Below are 11,650 nucleotides of genomic sequence, written 5' to 3'. Positions count from 1 at the left end.
GGCTGGGGGGAGGGGGGGTGTGGGGGGGAGGGCTGGGCGGGGCGGGGCAGCCCAGGACGCCCGGGTCTCTGCCCCTCCCATTTGCTGGGCTTCCGTGGCTCCATCCCCAGGAGGCCGGGCAAGGCTGGCAGAAGAGGTCAGTGTCCTGGGCCCATGATGCCACCCTTTCTCTCTGGCACTTTTCCCCTTCCTGCCATTTAGGGGGACTGCTTGGGTTCTCTGGCCGGGCTGTGTGGTTCAGTGAAGCCAGTCTCTGCTACCTCTCCAGGGGAGGCAATGGGAGCTGCATCCTCATCATCCCCAGGGGTGGAGTGATGGCGCTGGGGTACGAAGCAAAGGCCACTGTCTTTACCCTTTGCTTAGCCTTCACCTGCAGGTCAAGGTAGTCTCTACTTCCCCTAGCCTATCCCAGGTGGTCTTTTGGTGCCAGGAGCAAACTGGTTTAATTAGTGGGATTTGGGGGGTGCTCAGGCCCAGGGGCAGGAAGACCTCTTCCTCTCACCCTGCCTTGAGTAAACTCGGGATTTAGGGAGCCTGGGTCTGGCGGAGGAGAGACTGGTGAGGGCAGGAGGAACTGTAGCTGGGAGTGGGAGGAGCCTTGGGCTGGGTGTGAGGGAGAAAGCCCAAGCAGAGGGTGTGTGTCTGCCTTAACCAGCGCCTGCTTGCCTGGTAGATGCGCCACGAATGTTATTGACTCTGTGTGTGTGTGTGTGTGTGTGTGTGTGTGTGTGTGTGTGTGTACGCGCACGCGTGCACGCATGCCCAGGGTCAGTGTCAGTGTCAGCGTCTGATGGGGACACTCTCTGACTTCAACATGACCACAAAGACTCTCAGGCCAACAGTGGGAACCCAGAGGTTTGTCCCCATTCTACTGAAGACAGAGTGAGAGAAAAGAAGGGGTCTGAAGTCCAGGCTCTGTGCATGGACCCCAGACACTCCCAACGGGATGAAGGGTGGGAGTGAGAAAGGAGAGAAGGGGAGCAGTAATAGGGGCTGAACTGGGCTGGAAAGATCCGCACCCAAAGGACCTTCCCCCAGCAACAATCCCAGGGTGGCCAGCACTGGGGCCATGGGCTCCTGATCACGTCATCACATTTTCCGTGCAGAAATTACTCTGCTCTGTCCTCACTGCCACCCTGGGGGCCAGATGTCCTTCCTCCTAGGAAAGGGCTCTTTTTGTAGCCAGAGTCAGGTGATGGAGAGGGGGAAAGAAGGGGCATGCTGTGGCTTTCTCAGGAGAACAGGAGACGTCAATGGGGGTGCAGACAAGGCCCTCCCTTTCACTCCAGGGGTGGAAAGAGCTGGGAATAGGTACTCCAGGGTCCCGTCCCCAGGTGGCCTGGCTGCTGTTGACTTTGCTTGGTTACCCTGGGAGCAGCACTCAGCCGTGTGGGAGGGGCAAGTGTCAGGGAGTTGGACCCAAGCATCCAGGCTGGGGTGGGATGGCGTCTGGCCCATGTGGCAGGGATCCTGCCAGGAGGCTGCAAAGTTAACCCCTCCTGCCCTGATGCTGGGGGCTGGCGGAAGGAGGGCGGACCCAACTGTGGTTTGTGAATGTGGCCCTAATTCCCTCTCCCTGTCCCAGCACATCTGTACTTGGTTTACAGTGAATGAGTCTCCTGTCCTCATGACCGGGCGAGGGCACCACTCCCTCCCTGGCCCTTGGCCGGGCATCCTGACACAGAACCAGGCACCACCCCCGCGACACTTTTCCTGCTGGGTATCTCCTCTCTCAACTCTTCCCCCCCTCCTTCTTAAGGGGGCTCAGAGGCTGTTCCCCGAGGCCAAGAGCTAGGGCTCTAGGACTGTGTAGCTGGGGTAGCAGATGGGGGCAGGGAAGCTAACGGCGGGGGGGGGGGGGGGGGGCATGGGGACCAAACACTTGTGGTAGCCTGGGAAGAGTCAGCAGGTCTAAAATTCCATCTGTCTCTGCCCTTCTCTTTGTCTTGGTTTGTCTGTCTGTCTGCCTCTGTCTTTGTCTCTGGTGGGTGTTTGTCCATCCATCCTTCTTTGGTAACTGTGGCTCCTCCCTTCTGGTGGCCTGCTCCGTCCCCAGCCAAGGACAGCAGCCAGGGGGCGATGCCCAGGAAGACCCGCCCTGTGCCGGACCCTCCCCTTGGGATTGCCGCGCCTCCGCCCCCGCCCCTCCCTGGGACCCAATGACGGGGGTCTGTTTGGAAGTCAAAACAAAAAGCCCGCAGACTGGGGATCAGGGAAGTGGAGCATTGTGAGGGGTTCGGATTCTTCTTCTCTCCCTCTTACAATGGAACTGGTGTTTTGTGCAGGGATTCCAGGAGGAGACTTGGGAAGAGGGCCTCCTACTCTGGAAGCCGTTTGGAGAACTCTTCTGTCATCCTTAGTTCTAGCCTTTACTCTGTGCTTGTTCCACCGGGTCACCCTGGCAACTTGGAGAAATGATTTCTTGGGGGCCGTAGGACCAGGCTTCCTTTGCTTCCCTCATCACAAAGACCAAAAGGAGAGATCGGGGCGCCTGGGTGGCTCGGTTGGTTGAGCGACTGCCTTCGGCTCGGGTCATGATCCTGGAGTCCCGGGATCGAGTCCCGCATCGGGCTCCCTGCTCGGCGGGGAGTCTGCTTCTCCCTCTGACCCTCTTCCCTCTCGTGCTCTCTGTCTCTCACTCTCTCTCTCTCTCAAATAAGTGAATAAAATCTTTAAGAAAAAAAAAAAGGAGAGATCGTGTTGACAGAACGTCTGACCCACCTGCCCTGGCTGTGCTTCTTTGCCCCACCCCTCATTGTCATCCTGCCCTCTCCCCAGGAACATGAGGACATGGACTGGGTAATTACCCCGTGCCCACTCTGGAGCTGGGGAGGACATCCTATGCCTTGCTCAGAGGTGGCTGGCAGATGTCTGTGGGAGGTGGGGGAGCTGTGTTACAGCCCCCAAGGACATCATTAAGGCACGGAAGTGCCATCGGAGCTTGGAGGCCAGGGCACCCAGGGAGAGTGTGATGAAAACATGTTTTGTACAACACGTGTCTTCTCTTTTCCCTTCCTCCCCTCCTTTCCCACCTCCTCCCCCTAGACCTGCCCCATGCCAAGTCCGGTGCCAGCCCTGCCCCGGGTGCTTGCTCAATTCCACCCCTTTGACCAGGCCTCTTCTCCCGCTTGCCAGTTTGTTGGCTTTCCTGGTGAATGAATTCGTGTGTAGAAGACCCCTTACTGGCCTCAGTGCCACCCAGATCCCCACATGGAATAAGGCCTTGATTTTGGAACACAGGATTTGAGGACTACCCTAAACAATTCTAGGGGTTTCTTCCCTGAACATGCACCCTTCATTAATTCAACAGATCTCCTCTAAGTATCCACTGTGTACCCCGCACTGTACTAGACCCTGGGAATACCGCCTCGGGCTCATAATCTGCTGGGGGAGTCAGATGTTTGCCGGATAATCCACGCAATTACAAGTGATAACTAGTGTGCAGAGGCATAAGGTACAATGAGAGTGGATAATGAAGGGATGTCCCCCCAGCCCAGGAGATCAGGAAAGGCTTCCAGGAAAAGCTGAGGAGGAGAGTAGAGAGAAAGGAAGGCAACAAAAGAATATGGGCAACGGGCCTGGAACAGGGTCCTGGCTCCCAGCCACCCTGCTCCCCCCAGAAAGAAGAGGGTCCCTCCATTCCTGTTCCCCACGTGGATTTTGATATGCTACAAGGGAGAGATGATAAGCACCTCCTAAAGGCCAAAGCGGGGTCCCCGGGACACCTGGTGACCCCACCCTGGAGTGATTCCCCCCCCCCACTCCTTCATTTCCTCCTCCGGAAAGGGAAATAGAGGCACAGATAGGGAAGAGGAAACCACAGGCTTGGGTCTCAGATTATACACAGAAAACAAGGCCCCACATTGTTGGCAAATCCCCCGGAGTGAGGGATTCCTGTGTTTGCCTAGCTGGAGCCTCACCAGACAGAAAAGCCTTCTCCTCCAAGCTGCTCTGCCATGCGCCCTTCCCCTTCCCTGATCCAGCCCTGACCTGGCCCACTCCCTGGGCTAGTTGCCTGGAGTATGTGTGAGGTGAGAGCTCCAGGTGTCTGCCAGTCATCACGTGGGCGGGTGTAGCAGTGTTTTGTACAGAACCTCAATCCAGGGGTTAGAGGGTTATCTCTCCTCTGTCCACTGGGGGGCTTCCAGTTCCTCTTGCCTAGACACCAAGGTGCCAAGATTCTTCCTTTCTGAGGAAAAGGAATGGAAGGCCCTTTGGAGGAGGGAGCAGGTTTCTTTGTGGCCCTGCGGCCTCTGCAGCTGGCAAAGAGGTCATGGGACCAATGGGGTTAAATTCCAGCCCTGCTCTGACCCACTTTCCTCCCTGTGCCCACATCCCCTGGAGCCAGGGTGTTGGGTGGGGCCGGCCTGGCACCCCTGCACCCACACCTGGGACTTCCCCGAGATGGAAACTCCCAGAACCCTGGTGTCCTATCTCCCCTGCCAGCTCCCACCGACTGCCTGGGATCGGTTCAGTTTCAGTTGGATCTCCCTGTCTGCCAGCTCTCTACCAGACTACAGATCCACCTTAGCTTCAGGGGCTTCCCCCAAAGATGTTGTCCCACTCTCTGGGGCCATCTTTGATATCTGGCTGCTCCATCTAGCAGATTCCTTTGAAGAAAAGATGTGGGGCTGGGGCCAGGGGGGTTGGGAAGCTATCCTTTGTTGAGCCCCTACTGTGTTCCAGGCATTGTGCTAGGCATTCACCTTAATCCACGCAGCAGTCCAGAGAGGTAGCAGTTATCATCCCCATTTCACAGAAGAGGGAGCTGAGAATCAGAGAAGTTAAGCAACTTGGCCAAATAACACAGCTAGGAAGTGGCAAAGCTAAGGTGGGAACCCAGGTCCTGGTGATCCTGAGCACACTTCACCACCGAAGGCTTCCTCCTCTTCCGCGACTGCCCCTCTCTCCATGGGATTAGAGACTTGGGAAATTCAATGCAATCCAACTCAGCAAACATTTATTACCTGCCTCATGCCAGGCATTGATAGGTGCCAAAAAAACAAGGAAGGCCGCTGTCCTTGAGATCTGGTGGGAAAGATAGGTGTATGGACTAGGAAATATCTAACGTCAGCATCCCTATCTGAACAAGGTGGCATGGACCAGAGGAAAAAAAGCGATACCTTATTTTCTCTTTCTGGACAGAATATATAAATACATTATGAAAGGGGTACAAATGGGGCTCCTGGGTGGCTCAGTTGGTTAAGCGACTGCCTTCGGCTCAGGTCATGATCCTGGAGTCCCGGGATCAAGTCCCGCATCGGGCTCCCTGCTCGGCGGGGAGTCTGCTTCTCCCTCTGACCCTCCCCCCATCTCATGTGCTTTCTCTCTCATTCTCTCTGTCTCTCAAATAAATAAATAAAATCTTTAAAAAAAAAAAAAAGAAGTAACCACCATCCTGACTTTTGTGATAATTATTTCCTTGGATTTTTTTAAAGATCTTATTTATTTATTTGAGAGAGAGAGAGAGCAGGAGCATGAGCAGGGGAAGGGCAGAGGGACAAGCAGACTCTCCATTGAGCAGGGAGCCCAGCATGGGGGCATGGGGCTTGATCCCAGGACCCTGAGACCATGACCCCAGCTGAAGTCAGACGCCTAATCAACTGAGCCACCCAGGTGCCCCTTCCTTGTTTTTCTTTATACTTTTAGCACCTATGCATGCATCCCTAAACAATATTGCTTAGTCTTGCCTGTTTTTGAGGTTTATGTAAATGAAATGATACTGTATTATTCTTTTGTGTCTTCTTTTGTTCAACTTCCTGTTTGTGAGACATATCCAAGTGGTTGCACATAACTGTCTTTTTATTGTTGCATAGTACTCAGTCACATGAATACATCACAATTTATGTTTTTATCCTATTGTTTGTAGATGTTTGAGTTGTTTTCAGTATGCCTATCATGAACAATGCTGCTAAGAACATTCTTGGACACGTTTCCCAGGACATACATGCAAGAGTTCTTCCAGGCTATAAAACTAAGAGTCATGGGGCAGCTGGCTGGCTCAGTCAATGGAGCATGCTGACTCTTGATCTCAGGGTCGTGAGTTCAAGCCCCACATTGGGGCTTTTAAGCTTATTTAAAAAGCCAAACCAAGCCTAAGAGTCAAAGTGTTCCTATAGGCAATCTCAGTTATCAGATAATGCCCAACTGTTTCCCAAAGTGGTTACACCAATTACATAAGAAGCAGAACTTTCTAACCAGGGGTCAGGCATGAGACCAAGAAGACCCATACGCTTTCTTGTCTAAAACCCTCTGCAGTTTTCCCTTTTACTGGACTGAGATCCAAGCCCCTGTGTGTGTGGGGGTTCCCAGGGCCTTGCATGTTGGGGTCCCTGCCTTGATCTCTACCTGTGCCATTAGGACTCTCGCCTTTGCCCCCAGTCCCATTGAGTGTTGCCATCTCCGCCCCACCCCCACCCCCAATCTTCTGCTGAATGTTTTTTCGGCTAGATCTTTCCATGGCTCTCTCCCTCATTTCCTTCAGGTCTTTGCTAAAATATCGCTTCTCAGTGACGCTTTCCTTGACCACTTAATTTAATTTTATTTTTTTAAAGCTTTTATTTATTTGAGGGGCACCTGGGTGGCTCAGTCGTTAAGCGTCTGCCTTAGGCTCAGGTCATGGTCCCAGGGTCCTGGGATCGAGCCCTGCTCTGTGGCAAGTCGGCTTCTCCCTCTCCCACTCCCCCTGCTTGTGTTCCCTCTCTCGCTGTGTCTCTCTCTGTCAGATAAATAAATAAAATCTTTTAAAAAAAGATTTTATTTATTTGAGAGAGAGCTCGCGCCTGAGAGAGAGAGATCACAAGCAGGGGGAAGGATAGAGGGGGAAGCGGAAGCAGACTCCCCGCTGAGCAGGGAGTCAATCCCAGGACCCTGGGATCATGACCTGAGCCAAAGGCAGACGCTTAACTGACTGAGCCACCCAGGCACCCAGACCACCAAATTTGATATTGCAACCTCCCACATTCCTTATCCCCTCCTCAGCTTTGTTTTTCTGCACAGCCCAGCCACCTGGGATACATTCAGCCTCAGGCACCTCTCCCCTGGTCCACTGGGGCTTGACAGATTGTATCTCGCCCCAAACCTTTAAGCCCTGTCATACCTGACAGTTTGGGGGCTGACTAGCTGCCCCTGCTGATGGGCCCACCTCTCTGAGCCACTTGTCATCAGGGCACCCTGGGTTTCCCACAGCCATTCTCATGCTCTGAAATAAGCCTGTGTATTTGTTTATTTACTTGTTTGGTTTTGGTCCCCACCCTGCCCCACCCCTCACTTTTATGGGAGCTCTATAAAAGAGGAAACTTAGCCGCCTTATTCACTCCCTGATACACGATAAGTCCTCAAATAATAATTGTCCAGGCTGGTTGTCAGTCTTCCAGAGACAGCTGGGCACCCCCACCCCCACACCTGGGATTTGCCCTGGCTGGAAATCCCCAGAATCTAAGCATCCTCCCTCCACTGCCAGTTCCCGCCAACATCCCTGGCTCGGTGTCTCAGACAGTTCTGGGGTGGCAGCTGGGGCTGCTTCCCTAAATGCCCTCGGGGGACAGTCTGGGAGCTAGAGGCAGCCAGGGCAGGGCCGGCGGTGGCCGGTGGTGGCCGTCAGGGCCAGGGCGCGCTGGGCAGGGGTCCTTCCTTACCCAGGCAGGTGTCAGGTGCCTGGAACTCAAGAAAAAAACATTTTGACTGAATAAAGGGGAAGACTTCAGAGATGAGAGAACCTCACCAGGCAGCAAAAAGAAAAAGAGCATTGGGAGCAGGGCAGAAGGAACGGTGGAAACAAAGGACTGGAGGCATGAAAGCGAGTGTCATATTTGAGGAACGGGTTCTGCTGTGGTGCAGAGAGTTTTCAGTGGAGGGTAGCATTCCAGGAGAGCATCGCTGGGCAGGCCTGGAAGGGGAGGGCTGGCTGCGGAGGCCTGAGCGCCCAGCAGGATCAGCAAAGGCTCAGCCCTGTCTTAGGTTTAATCCTGCCCCCACCCCTGCCTCTCTCAGTCCGCCCCTCCTACTTCACCCCTGCCCTTCCCTTCACCCAACCCCCAGCCTGGCTGCTCCTGCTGCTGAATGGACTTCTCTCTCGGCCTACGCTTGGGGCCTCGGAACAAGAAGGCTACCCACCAACAGCCCCCTCCCCCCTCGGGGCACGGCCCGCCAGCTGCCTCTCCTTGTCTGTCCTGTCGCCCCTCCGCCTGTTTTTGCCCCTGCCCTAGCTGTCCTCCTCCCACCTGCTCCTGCACTGCGTATCCCTCTTATGCAGCCACCTGCCCCTCCTGTCCCGGCCTCCCTGGCCCACCCTGTACCTGCCCCTGCCCTCCCTGCCCTGCCTGCCTGCCCTTGACTTGTCCCCACAGCTCCTGCATCCCATGCACTGGTCCGCACTTGACCTGCTGCCACCCCTCATCTTGCCCAATTTCCCCTTGCTCCAAAGGCCGAGCTGCCTGTCCAAGTTCCTGCTTGGACTGCAGCGACAGCTGTGGCTGTGGCCGAGGGGCTCCTCCAGGCTCCACTGGCCGCTGCTTCAGGGGACAACGCCCCTCTCAGAGGCACTGTCTGATAGTCTAGCTGGGCTGTTGCCCCTCCCCCCCCCGAGAGACTGTCAGTCTCCTGGAGCACTTCTGCTAGCTGCTTCCTCTGCAGGGGAGACAGAAGCTCTGGAGTGAGGAGAGGGATCAGCCGGACCCCTCGCCCAGAAAGGCAGAGGCAGAAGCCTGCTCAGAGCCCCGGCCTCCCCCTCAGTCCCTGAGAGCGGGGCATCTGCCTTGATGTTAGTTTCTGGACATGCTCCCGCTGGGTCCAGAACCTCCTTTTCTGCAACTTCTGGAATGGAAAGCGTGCTTCTCAGAGCCTCCCTCATGGCTGCTGAAGGTGAGCAAGTTAGCCATTTTCTTCCTCTAGTTCAGCCTCTGCTGGAGATCCTTCTTGGCTCATCATCTCTGTAGTTTGCGTGGATAAGGTGCATTCCTCCTCTAGAGGCAGGAGGGGATTCTTTGTTAAGGGGCTACTTCTTGCCCCTTGGACCTCCACCCATCTCCCTGACTGACCCAAGAGTCTCTGGACCCCTTACCTCTCATCTTGAGTCAGGCAAAGAAGGTCAGTGGCTCTTGGATCAGAAGACAAAGTTGAACAGAGGGTTCCTGGCTCTTCCCTCCCCTTGGATGTCATGACATCCTTCATGGTCCTTTGCTTCTAGGAACCTGGCATTCTCTGCCTGGATGTCCTGTCTTTCAAATCTCTGTGCGCTCACGCAGTCTCATGACCTCAATCTTCCAGCAATAATCCCACCTGCTACATCCATGCTCATCTGGCATGGGGATAAGGGAAGCCGGGAACCCTGCAGCGTCCCAGTGATCCCATCCACACAGCTCGTCAGAATCCACTGTCCTGGGGGTGGAGCTGGGGGTTTGGAGAAGTGACCAATAGGAAGCCGGAAGTAAGAGCCCCGGGTATCTGCCCAGGACTAGGCCCTAAGCCGAGCGCCCCTAAGTACCCCTCTACATTTCTCAAGTCCTTTCCGTGTTCTCTTTCTCAGCCTCCTTCTCTGGAACCCTTTGTTCTTTCCTTTCTATCTCTGTGCAGCTTTCTGTTTACCCTTCCTTCTGTCTGTCTACATCACTCTCTCCAGTTCTACTCCCTTCTTTCTGTCACTGGGACATTCTGCCTTCACCTAACTTTGTCTCTGCATCAGCTTTCCCCGTTCTCTATCCCTCTATTTCTCTCTCCATTTCCCCATCTAATTAATTTAATTAATTGTAAATATTTCATTTATTTGACAGAGAGAGAGAGAGAGCACAAGCAGGGGAAGTGGCAGGCAGAGGGAGAGGGAGAAGCAGACTCCCCGCTGAGCAAGGAGCCTGATGCAGGTCTTGATCCCAGGACCCTGGGATCATGACCTGAGCTGAAGGCAGACGCTTAACCAACGAAGCCACCCAGGCACCTCTCGCATCTAATTTAAAATCTACCTAACATATATGTCTTTTTCTTTCCCCCTTCCCTGGGTCAGTTTGTGTCTTCATTTCTCTTTGCTTTCTTGGTCTTTCGATCCACCTTACTCATCTCTCTCTTTTTTTATTTTTATTTTTTTTTTAAAGATTTTATTTATTTGACAGAGAAAGAGACAGCAAGAGAGGGAACACAAGCAGGGGGAGTGGGAGAGGGAGAAGCAGGCTTCCCGCGGAGCAGGGAGCCCGATGCGGGGCTCCATCCCAGGACCCTGGGATCATGACCCGAGCCGAAGGCAGACGCTTAGCGAATGAGCCACCCGGGCGCCCCCTCTCTCTTTTTTTAAAGCAAGCTCTATGCCCAACATGGGGCTCAAACTCAGGACCCTGAAGTCAAGAGTCGCACACTCCACCGACTGAGCCAAGCCAGGCGCCCCCCTCTCTGTTTGTCTATCCTGTTCTGCTTTTGGTGCATTTCATTCTCCATCTCTTTCATTTCTATTTCCCTTTCTGTCCTTGTCTCTCTCCCTGTCTTTCTGGGTCTAGTTGTTTTTTCACTTCCTATCTCTCTTTCTGCCTCTCCATATTTGTCTTTCTCTCTCCCTGGGTCCTACAGGTACCTGCACATCATGCCTATCTCATTGCTGTCCGAGGTCCAGGACAGTGAGTCCTCCAATGTCTGTCTATCCCACACATGCCCCAAGCACTGGTGTTTGCAAGGGCTGGACACAGCTACCAGAAGAGTCCTTCCTTTCCTCACCCATGATCCAGGCAATTCATCCCTACTCAGCTCTAAGCTCAAACTTTTTAAAAATGATGCTTCTTCCAACTTCTTATTCTGAAAATAAGCAATTAAAAAGAATTGGGGCACCTGGCTGGCTCAGTCTGTGGAGTGAGCAACTCTTGATCTTGGGGTTATAGGTTCAAGCCCCACATTGTGTGTAGAGATTAGTTTAAAAAAATCTTTGGAAAAAAAAAAGAATTAAGCATTTATGCTGCCTGTCCTATATAAACTATATTTCAGGGTAACCAAATAGCTCTAAGTGGTGGAGAAAACTTCTCATTTACAGAAGAATTCCAGCGAATGTGGAAGGAATATGGAATTAGAAAAATCATTTTGCAACCCTTAATGAAATAATTGATCAAAGCAAGAATCATGAATGGATGAAACCAAAGACGATGGTTGATGGGGAACTTTACAATGGAGGAATCAAGCTGTCACCACCTGACCCCACTGATGAATCTTACCATCACTAAAAAGGGCACAACCACCCACTGTGTACCTCCTGATGTGATGTAATCTGAAGCCCTCAGCACCACCCATGAAAGACTCTTGCCAAACAAAGGAACAAACACACACAAAAACTGAATGTGATTCAAATCAAACCTCTAGAACTAACCTCCATTTAACAGGAAATACCAGGGATGGAGGAACAATTTAAATGACCCAGCGAGGAGGTGAGAAGACACATCCAGAATGTGGAAACTTCTCAAGGAAATCTGACCTAATTTCTTCAGCTAGTGAATGGCTGGGGGAGGGGGGGAATATAATAATTAATAATAATAATAATAATAATAAAAGGACAACTATTATATGGAGCACGTGGACCTTGTTTGGTTCTTGATTTGGACAACCCAATTGTAAAAAGACAATTTTAGACAGTTGGAGCCTTTTATTTATTTATTTTTTTAAGATTTTATTTATTTGACAGAGA

The 11,650-nt window shown here is 52.9% G+C and overlaps 1 protein-coding gene and 1 long non-coding RNA gene across 2 annotated transcripts; both read left to right on the top strand.

Moving 5' to 3' along the window:
* The first annotated feature begins 44 nt into the window (after positions 1–44).
* LOC141370759 (uncharacterized) lies at positions 45–11,519 on the top strand. The gene is made up of 3 exons (XR_012375069.1): positions 45–136; positions 8,635–8,862; positions 10,960–11,519. It is a non-coding gene; the product is annotated as an uncharacterized lncRNA (long non-coding RNA).
* On the top strand, positions 7,647–8,614 carry LOC141370757 (uncharacterized). Its single transcript, XM_073881941.1, has one exon. The coding sequence runs from the start codon at positions 8,062–8,064 to the stop codon at positions 8,557–8,559; it is 498 nt and encodes a 165-aa protein (XP_073738042.1). The 5' UTR covers positions 7,647–8,061; the 3' UTR covers positions 8,560–8,614.
* Positions 11,520–11,650: the final 131 nt, after the last annotated feature.

Source organism: Callorhinus ursinus, unplaced genomic scaffold (genome assembly GCF_003265705.2).
Source record: "Callorhinus ursinus isolate GAN/ISIS: 27379988/994484 unplaced genomic scaffold, GSC_fseal_2.0 scaffold44, whole genome shotgun sequence".
In the NCBI taxonomy this organism is placed as follows: domain Eukaryota; kingdom Metazoa; phylum Chordata; class Mammalia; order Carnivora; family Otariidae; genus Callorhinus; species Callorhinus ursinus.
The sequence above is the reverse complement of the archived record's forward strand: the minus strand, read 5'-3'. Positions and strand labels throughout refer to the sequence as shown.